General features: G+C 45.2%; 1 protein-coding gene across 1 annotated transcript; it reads right to left on the bottom strand.

Annotated features, from left to right (window-relative positions):
* Window positions 1-6,981: 6,981 nt before the first annotated feature.
* dact2 (dishevelled-binding antagonist of beta-catenin 2) lies at window positions 6,982-11,852 on the bottom strand. Its single transcript, XM_084561990.1, has 4 exons — window positions 11,399-11,852; window positions 9,961-10,093; window positions 9,547-9,837; window positions 6,982-9,374 (listed from the first exon to the last, which is right to left on the bottom strand). The coding sequence occupies exons 1-4, from the start codon at window positions 11,669-11,671 to the stop codon at window positions 7,492-7,494; spliced, it is 2,580 nt and encodes an 859-aa protein (XP_084418116.1). The 5' UTR covers window positions 11,672-11,852; the 3' UTR covers window positions 6,982-7,491.
* Between the last annotated feature and the right edge of the window lie 1,918 nt (window positions 11,853-13,770).

Genomic DNA, 13,770 nt, shown 5'->3' with positions numbered 1-13,770 from the left:
CTTCCACTTCAACTTTCCCTAATACCCCATTACAAAGGGTTAAATCTAACCCTCCCCCCGTCAGTTGCTTTTGTATCGTGTTTCAAAGACCCATTCATCAGTGTAACATACACAAATGACAGTACCATGCATCATTTCAAACTTTTGCCCTCTTCGACGTGTAATGATCAAGTTTCTCGTGACATACAACTTTATTTACGCCGACATTTTAGAGAAAACAAGCCATCCCCGAGTTTAATTTACGCAAACACAACATAAGCCAGGGTTCATTTTTATCTGCTGAATCACGTGTGTGTCATAAGCCACGTATGCTTATGTTATGCCAGTTGATAAAATAAACAGATACTGGTTAGCGCGGTGGTGAAAGCTATCTGAACCTGTCTGTCGTCATCGTGTTTCCTATAGATGCGGTGACTTGATACCTCACGGAGGATCAGTCTGCTCCCTGCACGACCCCTGACCCCTGCGATGAGAGAGGGGCCGGCCTGTCCAAATCAGTTCCGAGACAAGACCTCAGGGTGTCCTGCAATGTGTTAGTGGAGCCAGCTGAAATTACATTTGTCTGCTCCACGGTTTTTCCGTTTGTTTGCTTTTCTGCCGTGAGACAAAAAGAAGTGAAATAGAGACTAATGCAAAACAAAGAGGACAGAAAGGAGATACACTGTACTATAATTCTAGATCGGGGTGTGTTGAGGACAGCTCCTTGTTATCTCCCACGGTTTCCCGTTTGTTGGATCTTTTCCACTGTACCTGCGAGCTGGGACCTGTCTCAGATGGGGGTATGCAAGCCAACCGCTAACTATACCTGGGAGACAAAAGCAAACAAACCAAACAGCAAGCTACTGACCCCAAGGAAAACCTGCAGTTTCCCCCATAACAAGCGGTTTCCCCCAGCTGAATCAAATTTAATTGGATGGTCTCCCATGCTTTGGAAAATGTGTATCTGTTTTATTTTTTCCCAATTTAATTTCTCATTATTTCCACACGTGTTTTTTTTTTTCCCTTATCCAGAAGAAGCAATTAAAAAATAATTTAAAAACGGAAAACAGTGGAAATGAACGAGGAACTGAAGTTGTTGTAAAACCGTGAGCTCACCAGTTTAGCGCTCATAAAATTAAGTGAATACTGACTCTTCAAAAACCTGCCAGCTGAGCCCTTGTTTTACTGGAGCACATGAGCTGGAAAGAGACAAATGGGAGTATTTGCCCAAAGTCTGAAATATCTTTATAGGTGTTAGACCAGAGTCCATTAGGTTTCGGAGCTTTAGGACGCCACAGCTTTCAAGTGGTCATTGTGAACGCTCCCAACGGCTTTATGGCATCTTGAAGAAGGAGAGCAGTCACACATGAAGGGCAGACAAACAGTGGAGGTGATAACTAGTGACAGGTCGGGGACAGAGATAAAAAATGTCCCGTGAGCTCTGTTGGCGAACAGAATTATAATTCTAATAGAAATAATTGCTGTAGATGTTGATGCATGCTATTAAAAGAGGCCTGATGGCATATGACGTCTGATTAGTCAGAGAAGAATTGACATGTTGTCGGGTGAGGGCCTTGTTAGCAGCCATATGGGAGCAGCGAGGAGGGTGCTGGGCCGAGAGGGAGGTACCTGTAGGGTCCCATGTTCTCCTGTCACTCTGATCTTATCAGGGGGCCCGGCCAAGAGGAGGACCAGCTGTCACTCTCGCCGCTCTTTTGATCTCCTCCTTCAGAGCTCTCACCCACACACCACTTCAGAGGAGTCGAGGCTTGTTTTTGTTCATAATGAGGATTGGTGGCTTTGTTGGTGAGCCGGCTGACAAACCCCACAGTAGGAAAAAAAAAAAAAAAAAAAAAAGGGCGCAAGATAAAGCAAGATAGTTACAGCTCTCTGAGAGGAGAGGATATGTGGGGTGCTTTGGTTTAGTAGTTTAGAGCCCGAGGCTTGACAAAGGAGAGGCAGCCCTCTGAGCTGACACAGGACATCCTGCTCATAAAACCGCCAGGACGTCCTCACGGAGACGCTCGGACTGATAAAAGGGTGAAGCCACATTATTCACCTGAAACGTCTTCACAGATGCAAAAAACATTTCTCTCGTGAGCTCATGAGTTCTTTTGAAAATCGCCCACTTTAGGAAGAGTTCGGGGGGGTTGTGGGGCAATTATTTATGACTACCCAAGCATGAAATCTGTGAGTTGACTAGACTGTTTTTTTTTTGTGAAATTTGAGGTTCAGGTAGCACCAGCATGTGCGAGCCGAATAAAAGTAAATTGACACATTTTGAGGATTACTGGATTACTGCTCTTATTTTTTCAGATCTCACTCATTTGTTTAATCTTGTGGCTCTGCTGTCGAAACCGCGTTTGCCTCCTGATTCCTGCACTCCCTACTTTAAAGCTCTTTCCATGCTGAGCGCTTATTCACAGACAGTTAGCACTTTTACATGGGATTAAGACAAGTCAGCCAATGTACAGTATGTCTGCTTGGTCTTGAAAATAGCTCAGGATGCTGTACGGGCAACGAAGTTTTGTGCAGATATTCCTGTTCCCCAACAGGGCGAAACCTATACCACTTAGACATTGTAAGCCAATTGTAATTTTTGCCATTTGTTGTTTTGAGTGAAACATCTCAATGAATCTAGGGCGGCCTGTCTGTAAATCTGGTGCACACATTAATCTTCCTCCGGGAATTAATTGTAATAACTCTGGCAATGCTCTGACTTTTAATTTAGCACCACCTCATCAAAATTTCAATTTGTTCAATACTTTGATTTATGAGCAAATGCCTGAAAAACTAATCACATTGCCTTCAGCCCCAGCTGTGCTCCGTGCCGACTGCTAATTAGGAGATGTTGCTGTGGAAACGCACTAAACTAATATTGTACCTGCTAAACATCATCATTTTAGCGTTGCCATTGTCTGCATTAATGTTTGTATCCAACTGAAATATTCTATTTCTGTAATTGATATTGTGCTATCTGTACATGTGTCGGTGATACAGTTCGTGTTGCAGAGTACTGCAGTCCATCCACTTGCCTTTCCAGTGTCGGCTTGGTCGTGTAAAAAAAGAGAGTAAGAGACGTCGGCTTCAAAAGCTAGGACCCCAAGACTCCCTCTCTGGCATGCACAGTCTCCCTCTCAGTGTCAGACAATTGCTTGGCAGGGGCGAACACACTCACAATGCCCTCTGTTACTGTGAGTGCGTGCTCTCCATACACCGCGAACTTTTGAACCACCTCTTGACCACAGCTTGAAGCGAGCTGAGACAATGGTTAGTAAACACACCGCAGTGAATGAAGGGATTAGGTATTAAATGACAGGATGTGCTTAAAGAGGAGCAGGTGGTGGTCGAGGAAGGGCCGGTTAAGCCTCGCAGGAGCGGTGCATCGCGCGTCCTCCTCTAGGCTTTTCCACACATTTTCTCCATCTTCATGCTCCGTCTCCACCACTCTCCATCTTTCACACTTGTCTCCGGTTTGCTCATCCCTTTCTGCTCACTTCCTGCGAGGCTTTGCATTGCCTCGTCTCTCCGAGAAGCCTGCTCCTTAACCCGGGCTTCAGACAATTGACATTCATGAGATTGGACATTCAGGTCCAGCCCCATTCATATGTACAGTACGCAAAGGGACAAAAGCCACCACACACACTATGGAGCCCCATCCCCCATTAGGAGGCTTGCAAAGGAGCTGGGTCAATCTCACCGGTTTCACTGAAAGCAAAGAGACTTCAGTGTAAAACCAATTAACTTTCAACAAAAAAAAGATATAAACTGCAAATTATTCCTAGATAATACTCCCTCATCCTCATAGCAATGTCTTTTTATTTTTATTTTTTTGTAATGATGTCTGATCGGAGCTATGAAATCTTGTGGTATTTGACACCTGACCGTATCCCCATGCGTTAGTGTGTCAGTAGTGAAATTTTTTTCCATCTAATATTGCACATGATACGTTTTCCTGCCGGCAAAACCTGCTTTAGATCTCTCGCGACCCTGTTCCAGCAACAAGCTAAATGCGCCTCTGACCAAATATGGCTGTAACTATATACGGTATGTTTTTGTGAGTAAATCTGATTTGGCGCAGACACTGAACATGTTAAAGTAAGGATAATCCATCTTCCTTTGCAACACCCCAGAAAAGCCTCCCAGGGTTGCATTTTGTGTAGGAGTGGAAAGCTCCTCTCATCGGGGTGGTAATGAGTTTCTGAGCTCACACTTGTCAACATAGTAAATCCACATCTTATATCTGAGGCCCAGCACCCTCTCTCCAGTTTTCACATCAGGGAAGCAACCCAGCCTGAAGAACATCCAGTGAAAAAAAAAAATCTTTAAGGACTACAAGACAAAAGCACATAAACTATAAGATAACTACAAGATGTCAAGTGAAATGACTGTGATGAAGAGATAAAACACACAGATTGATGGGGTATTATGTGTTTTGAGCATGGAGACAGACTGGGAAGGGCTGGTGCGTGTTGGGTTTTGGGATTACCTCATGCACACGTAAGAAGAGCGCCCTCCCCCACTCTCCATCTGTGACACTGTGACCCAATGTGAACCAAGTCAAGGTTTAATTAGTACCTGTCTCCGGTGCTCCCTTTGTTGCTCTTGCGCCTTTCTCCGCTCTCGCTCACGTTTGTTCGCAATGTTTTTCTTGTTTTACGGAAGTCGCATTGTCACTGAACTGCTAAACCTTCTGCTGAACACGATATTTGGACAGTCCTGCTTTGCGTCACCCAGAATATGGAGACCTTAACCCGGTAACTGAATGAGATGCGTGCTACAGGAATAAAAGAGACGTGAAGTGACCTAACGTGTAATGAGATCACTGTCCAGATCAGCTCGGTGGCATGCCTTCTTTTGCATTACCTCACTGTTTACCTGTCCCAGTGCTGAGAGTAGATCAGCATTACACTCCCAGCTATTTATATCTCCCTGGACATTGACAAGCATGTTCTACTGCAGACGGTTTTAGAAAGTGTGTGTGAAGAAAACTGGGTGTGAGAGTAGAGTCGGTAATCTGTTATTTTTAACTTGCTGGTCTGATGTTACATTTCTGTGCAGCATAGTTTATATTTTTGCACAGTTTGTATCTCTACATAGTTTATATATCTATTTATTGTGTTTTTTTTTCATGTGCAGCCTTTTAAAGTGCCATATATTAGAGTTTGTATTATATGCACCTATATAAACTCTTTGAATCTTTGAATCTTGAATTTTCAAGAATGAAGTACCGTCATTGCTTATATATTATTGCTACGACAAAAGTTATATTAAAAACAGCTGAGTTTCCGTGAGTCATGCTGAAACAATTTCTCTGTATTTGTAATGGTTTAAAGACCTCAGTTAAGACACCTTACTAGCAGATGTGGTCTGGTTATCTTGATTAGGTGTGATCACTTGACCATGTGTTCAGTGTCAGTCAGAGTCGCAGCCTGTGTAATCAGATCCCACATGACATCTGCAGCGCTTCCCTCTGACTCCACACCCACTGACGCCGTGGCACTGCGCTCATCTTTAAATCCTATAAAATATCCCGAGCCAGGCGTGCACCTGTACACCAGCTGACCCCGTTGCCGCTTTCAATGCGACCTCTAGAGGTTTCGTGTTCCATTCTTGCCCAGTTAAATTATGTAGTCGCAGTTAAGTGGCTGCAAAGTTCTGCAAAAAAAAATTTATTACAAACTTTATGGATTAGACGAGAACTCCTTTCTTTTTACAGAAAGACTCAGACAATGAGTCAAAAGAAAATGACAGACGTGCTGAACGTGCAACAAAGGAGACAGCAAGTATACAACAAGGCCCCTGACCTCTCTCTATTGTGAGGAGTGGTTCTGCCAGAGATGAGCCAGCTCTACAACTGCAAAGGTCAGCAAGCACACAAGGTCAAGCCGACATGGTCCCGCCGTGCTCAACATCAAAGACAAGTCCAGGCCTGTCATGAGCGAGGGATGAAAACAACAGGACTAATCCCTGCGACCGCTTGCCGTCGCTGTTAAGGAGAGGACAGAGGTCAGTTGGATGTACAAATCCTAATAAGCTGTTTCAGTTGTTGCAACATTGGGAATTTAAAATGCTATCTTTGATGTGAATGGAGATTTTTTGCCCTTTGAACCTGCCTTGTGTTTAATGAAGAAAGGGGAAAAATGTCGCTGAATTAACGCACGCTCCTTGGCGAGCACTTTTATTTAGCAGGAGAGTGAGAATGTTGCAAAAATAAATGATTCATGAGTCTTAAAAATAATGGTCTCCACAGCGATTGGGTCTGCAGCGAAGGCGACTTCAAAGGGAAATTTGATGAAATGCTGCAAATGTTTGTCGGCCCTATAAGCTTCTTACTTGGGAACTTTAAGGTCACCGCGGCTTCCTGGTGGGAGAACACATTATTACGGCTGACCACAGCACAGAGGGCTGGTGTTTGGAGGGCGAGTCACTAGACTGCCTACCTTCACGAGTGCCCTCTTCCTCACCCCCGTCTCTGAAAGAATTTTAATGGAAAGATACCAAGGCAGATTTTAGAAACGAGATTATTTGGCAACTCCGTGCAGCTGCCCACTGTCTAAGCTTCTCATGACAGCTCAGAAATGAGGAGCCTCTTATCATCTGTCATTCCTTCTAAATCCAGTGTGCCCCCCAGCCATATGCACCAACTGTTTTAAAGCCACATGTCTCCCCGCAGAAACCTGAACTTCTGCTGCCGTCATCTTAATGTCTCCTTGCGAAACTGCAGGAGTGCGACTGGGCGCTTCAAGTGTTTGCTCTCATTAGCATGAATGCGGCTGATAAGTTTCACCCTCTAATTAAACATGACAGTCTGGTTTGATTGTTGGAGCTGCGACTTATTAAACCAACAGCTGGGCAGAATCAGGAAACTAGATAAGGAGGAGCTGTGAGCGGTATCTATGCTAAAGTGGTCAGCCTCAGTGGGGCGTTTGTGAGGATTAAGTTTTCCAGTCTGACAGATAAATAGGCGCCAGAAGAAGAAAGACGGCGAGATGAGATGTTGCCAACAGTGTTTATAAGAAAAACTTGGTTGCTTTTAATAGTCAATAATGTAGGATGCATAAAAAAAACTCAAACTTTCCCAATGTACATTAAATATCAGTTTATTCTAATAAGATAAACATGGATAGTTGGAATTGTTGGGCAAAATAAGGAACAATTATAAACAATTATTTTCAATCACAAATGCAAAGATTGATTTTTTTTTTTCAGGTACATGTCCATTAAAATTGTCAAATGCGACCACTTGCTATGAGAAACTTTAATTACAACAATATTAAGTATTTAAAAAAAATTAAGTGTAATAATTGTGTTATTCATGCTTTTATACAGTGCAACATTTTGTACAGTTTCTTAACATTTATTTTGGTTTGAACAAAACTCCCTAATGCAGACCAGACTGGATTCAGGGTGTACTGAGATATGAGTCTGAAAAGAGTTTCCCACCGCTCTGTATGTGTGTTTTTTTTTTGTTTTTTGTCAAGAGTTCTCTTTCTGCCCGGGGGAACGTTTCTACACCAGGGTCATGACCTTCAGGGAGGCAGGCTGGAACCGACGAATTTTCTTCTTCAGGGCTCGAGAAGCTTTGATGCGGCATGCTGGTGGCTCGGGGCGGGGTGGGAGCGGTTTGAGGGGCTGTCCAGCGGCGGTGGGCCCCAGTGCTGCATCAGCCCACACCAGACCTCCCTCCTCCTCATAGATATCCACCTGGTCCCCCTCGTCCAGCGACAGGCTGCTGTCGGAATCAGAGTGGGACTGGAAGCTCTGGCTGGACTCGCTATCTCCGAAGCGGTTGGTGGTGTTATCACTCATCTCCCCCTCGCTGCTTTCAGCAATGGTGGAGTGAAATAGCGAGGCGCATTCGGCTGAATACTCGGACTCACATCTGGGTGGGTAGTGGCTGGACGCATGGAAGGGTGCTGCAGGGTATCTGGCATTCATACTGTGGAGGAAAGAATTCGAGGACATTGAGGACTGGAATGGGTGTGCAGGTCCTATCCACTGGCCTGCCCTGGCACTCATACTGCGCACCATCTGCATGCTCCCTGGTGCCTGAGCATGGAGCTCTCTTGACCTCTGACGCTGAGCACACGAGGCCTGGAACATGTCCACGTCACACGGCCATTTGGCAGTCACTTGCCTCCTCTTCCTCTGCTCTACAGGCTGCTCATACTCCAAGCACTGCAGTCGATGGCTTTTGCTGGACTTACCAACAGCAGGGATGAGATGTGTCTTAGGGTGGAGCTTTTGGTTGCGCATGACACCCGGACCACAGAGGCTGGAGTCTGAGCCTGAACGCTGCCTGTGTTCCTCTGTGTGGCAGGTGGTCGCCTTCTGGGTCACTTTTCCCTTCCCTAGTCTTCTCTGCTCCGCCTTTGTTCCACCACTGGTCTCTCGAGTCTTTTCACCAGAGGAGTAGCCATGGTGTTGCCTCGCCCTTGGCTTCTCGCTGCTTTTTCTTTTCAGTTTCACAGCTTTGGTTTTACGGTCTGCCTGTCTAACCTTCACCCTCTGAGACCCAGCGGGGACAAATTTGGCATGGACAAACTCTGGAGATGCTGAGTGACCACTCTGGACCTCAAAGACTCGACTCTCTTCTGCGCTGGAGCTGTGAGCCGTCGCTGGTCTTTGCCTGTGACCTTTCCTCTCCTGTGGCCTTGACTCTTGATTATATACGCATCTTTTCTCAACATGGCTCCGTGCCAAACTAGAATATTCTCCTTGGGGTTTATCATTCTTCTTCAGGGATGAATAGGTGACCTCATCAGAGCTGTACTCCTTCATGGCAGCAGGATAGGAGTATCTATATGAACCCTCTGGTGGCCTCACTGACTGTTTGTGGATGGGGTTATCAGTTGGGTCTTGACTGGAGTATGTCATGCAGTGTCTACTATCTGTTGGGATGATGTTGGTGGTCTTGGCTGGAGGAGGCTGCAGCACAGACATCTCCTTCTGAGACACTCCAGGAAACACAGTTACAACTTCACTGGGCTTCCTGTGATAGCCGCTGCGTGTCTCCAGCGTCTCTGTGCTTGTTTCAGTCTGGATTTTGCTCAAGCTGCGCTGGAGGACCATGCCAATGTAACCATAGGTCTTTGTCTCATAGCCCATTTGAGTCCTCTGGAGGGTGTCATAACTGTTCACTGGGGCTCCTTGGCCCTGTAGAAGTCCAGATGAGCCAGTTTCACCCCCATTGTAAAAGATCGGGCTCTGGAGAGCCACAGCGTGGAGGGGGCTGGGGTAGTGGTACACTTCACTCCCACTGCGGGACTCCAAATTGCGCTGGAACTTGGGGTCCACTGCGGAGGTCTTCAGGTTGGGGCACATTGGAGGTTTCTTTGCATCCGCAGATTTGTAGCAGTTCAGTCCTTGAGCCATCATTCTATCAAGATCACCTGATAAACACAAAAACAGTCATCAACTTTTCAAATCACTCATCTACTAAAATAAATGACATGTTGTTAGGCAGCAAAACTAGATGTTGTTTAGAATCAACAGTTTGTCGTGCATGGTTCCCATTACTAGAGGAGAGGCTGTCTTAAGAAAGAGATTGAAAGACGTGATTACCTGTTGATACAGGTCTGGGTCGCGCCTGTTCATTGCCTGTAGTGCTTGTGCGGATCCGGCTGCTGCCCAGATGGAGGCCTGTGGCACGAGGAGGGTTGGGCTGGGTAGTGCTCTCATCAGCAGAACGCCGGCGGCATACTTCAACTTGTGGTGGAGGGCTAATGTGACAATTAGCAGAGCTCATGGGAATGAGGAGGAGGCTTGTCTGAGAAGATGACAGACACTCACTGTACACAGAGGTGCAGGAGTTGGACAGGGAGCAAGAGCCGCCATCGCTGAGCTCGTAGAAACCTGGGGAGAGCAGGAACGATTGCACGTCAGTGTTTTTCTCAGTATTTAAACATCATGTGAGGTGCTTTGGCTGTATGCTGGAATACTTGCAACAAAGCAAACAACCACTAAGTGCATACACACCTGAGCTTGGTCTGCTGTCACTCTCCAGCTGCTCTGTGGAGGCCTTGCTCACATCCAGCTTCAGCTCACTGATTTGTTGGTCCAGCTGCTGCAAATGAGTCTTGAGGCCTACATCCTGTTTCCGAAGACGAGACTGTAAAAAAGGAAACACATACAATCTTAGTTGAGTGCCCCCAAAATATGAGTGGTGTGTAACCTCCACCAAAGGCCAAGTCTTATTAGATTTCCTCAGAAATTAAGGAGTTGTGCAGCAAAGCTACCCTGCACACACAAACGCAGAAATTCTCTGCGCAAGAACATGAACAGGAAACATTTGTCCTAAAAGTCAAAGTATGTGCCAGCAATGCTCTAATTTAAACCAGATGATGCCTATTATTGAGATAAAAGAAGCCCTAATGTACAGCCATCAGAAAAACAAAAGCAACTCAGCTGTGGCTGATGATTAACCCCAGCAGGACATGGGGGAGCATGGAAGAAGCAGTGGTGGGTAACTCATTTCTCCCCCACAGGGAGGGTCTGGCCATTGTGTAAACTACTACAGGAGGAAAGCTTGGGGGTTGGGATGAAGGACTGCTTGCTTTGCAGCTAGAACAGGGGAGTACTGTTACAGTGGTCCTTAAAATGAAATCAGAGGGTCATTGCATGAATGCACCATTTCATTAAAGTCAAATTCTCTCATAAGGTCATGTGAGATCAGCTGCTTTGTGTTTATGATAAAAATAAATGATGTAAGGCTTTTGCTGTTTTTTAAGATGTGCTTGTTGCTCCATTTTGCATTAACCTAAAATTCTAATTTAACCTTAAATTCTCTGAGTACTTATGATGTATCCTTCAATGCATTAAACACAGCTCTACTGTATGTCAAGCATAGTACCTTAATGTACTTCTCCTAAATGATTATAACAGCAGCCTGCGTGGAAAAAGCTTGTCATGGAAAACTCCCCCGAGCCAGCTGTCTTCAACACTCAGCCAGCTCTCGGCAACGAGACTCTCGCTGATTCTCATCAACAGCAGATTCACATTTTTTTTTTCTTAATTTCCTGGCATTAGTGGTTAATGATTGTGGTTAGCCCCCCTGCAGTCCACATGCACAGAGTGCGCGCACGCACAAACAACCAGGAGTCCTCTGGGTCCTGCAGCGAACCTTGATTTATGACACCTATCCCACTTCCTACCCCCAGCTGAGAGCATAAAAGTGTGTCTGGTAATAATTGAAGGCGGAATGCACATGAGCATCAGCTGACTGGAAGATTCAAACGTTTCATTCCAAGGACAAATGTCCTTATTCGTTTTTTCCCCCTGACGAATATAAGTAATAATTAAAAACTACATTTAAATAACAAATATAAGGGTGAAAACTAACAGCTGCACAGACATGATGTCATTAGAGAGATATTTTAAATATGCTTTATGGCTTTGGATTGAAATAACTTCATACCAGCTGTTGCTTCAGGGAAGTCAGGGTCGCCTCCAGCCGCTGTTCCTCAGCCCCCATCCCCTTTGCAGCCTCCGGGTCTGCGTGGACAGAGGTGACCGGTTCCTCTCGGTCCACACTCAGCGCCCAGCTCACCATCTCGCTCTGTCTGTCCTTGAGCAGATGCAGCTCCTGCAGCCCGGCCAGGGCAGCCTGCAGCCTCTCCCCGACCCTGGTGCGGTCCACCACGGCCGCAGCGCGCATCATCCCCGCGCAAGAGCCCTTCCTGCTCAACATGCTGAAGGACGCAGTCCGGGCATATCCAGAAACAAAACGCTGTGAAAGAAAATGTCCTCCTCGCAGGATAACCGCTTGGTCCGCCTTGCTTCGTCTGTTGTTGTCCTGTTTGGTTTTTAAACTACCTGTTAGAATAAATTTTGGGAGCAGAGTAGAGAGTAAGCTCCTCCCACGGACCAAATGGCCCTCCTCCCTATTGGCTGAAAACTGAGACCCAACGAACATCTGGTATTAATCCTTCCCATTCAAGTCCTCACTGACTGTAGCTGCCCAGGCATGCGCTAAGTTCATCTGCATAATGCCACATGGCATGATGAGCATATTATTATGCTATTTCCTTCATTCTTTTGTAATTATTCCCCCCCCCCGTAAGGAGCTACTCAGAGATATGAGTGCGTCTCTGTGAGCGTCTGAAAGCGATTTCAAGGAATGTGTGAACGTTTTCTCAACAGCATCCTGCAACCACCTCACAGAAATAAAAAAAAAAGAAGCAAAATAACGTATTCACATCTAAAGCATGGTTCTTAAATCAACACATTGCTGCAAGGTCTGAATTTGTTTGCTGTAGTTCTGTGTAAAACTGTTCAAATCTCCCATAGATCTATTGCATGCCATGTTTTTATCCTCTTGAATGTGACAAAAATAACTATTAAACATGCTCATACAGTAAATCCCCCCCTGTTTTCCAAATAAAGGCAACACACAAATGAGACTCTCCTGGCAAAACCGATGGATAAATATCTCCCCCTTGTGGCGGCCAAGAGCAGCACACCTTATTAAACAAAACGTGGCACTGGAGGTCCCTTGACCTTACTTTGAACCACATGCATGTCTCTTTCTCAAGTCAACTACTTCAAAAAGGATGAGTGGAAAAAATACCAACCCTAACCTTGACGTTTTGAAATCCATGACAGAGACATAGCTCAAGAACTCGAAATCCATGTAGTGTCTGAACTCACAAAGAACACAAATAAAGTAACACCAAATAAGAGGTTATTTTCCCTGCATTCACTAAAGCTTAATAGCTGACTTGGTAGCAGATACGTCAAGTGTGAGAAGAGTGGGAATTAGAGATGAAAGTAAAAACATGTGGAAAGACTGCTGCCAAAAAGCAAGTCATGACCTGAGTGGAAATTGCAAAAGAGGTTAATACGATATCATTATATGGATCTCAGTGCTGGAAGAAATGTGGAATGATGGGGAATGGTATAACTTTAGGCTGCTTGTAACAGGTCTATGCAATGAAACATACACTGGTCAGCCACAACATTAAAACCACAGACAGGAGAAGTGAATAACACTGTGACACCATCTTGTCACAATACAATGTTCTGCTGGGAACATTTGGGACCTGGCATTCATTCATGTGGATGTTACTTAGACATGTAGCACCGACCTAGACCAGACCAGGCACCCCCACCCCATAGAAATGACAGCCATCCCCAGCAGGATGCAGCCTGACACAGGCACACAGACACCAGACACCACAGGACACCCTCAGAAGGCATATGTCCATTCTCTGATGAGTCACAACTGTTTTGGAGGCACAAGGGGAGACCTAGACAATATTAGGAAGGTGGTCATAATATTATGCCTGATTAATTATTGCTTTCTAATGGCTATGAAGGATCTCATGTCAGAAAGGTACAATACATCAGACATAGCTTCTGTAACTGTCTGTGTTTCTCTGTACTTTTCCCTACAGAAATTCTGTGCCTGAGCCCAGTGTTGTTCATTTGGGTCATAGAGTTTCAAAAACTAGCCTCCGGCATGAGGGGAAAATTGGAAAAGCTTAAGGTCTCCCTGTTGTGGCTTAAAAATACACCTCAGTACAGAAATAGTCTGTTTTACTTGAAATTAAAGCTTCCAAATCGAAACCACTTATGCTACAGGTTCAGTAGATTCAGTAAATCACTTTGAAGGTCTTGGATTTGTCATTTAGCCATTAAGTCTTTTTCACAAGCCCCGATCTCCTGCTAGATTTAAATCTAAATGCAACACGTGTTTTGCAGCCTCACAGCAAAAATGACTCATGGGACAACTATTTGTGTCCTTTCCGCCTGAGATGTGTTCACCTGACTGAGACGAATGGAGCACTT

The sequence above is a fragment of the Chelon labrosus genome, assembly GCF_963514085.1.
Source record: "Chelon labrosus genome assembly, chromosome: 15".
NCBI lineage: Eukaryota > Metazoa > Chordata > Actinopteri > Mugiliformes > Mugilidae > Chelon > Chelon labrosus.
This window is presented reverse-complemented; position numbering and strand designations above follow the sequence as displayed.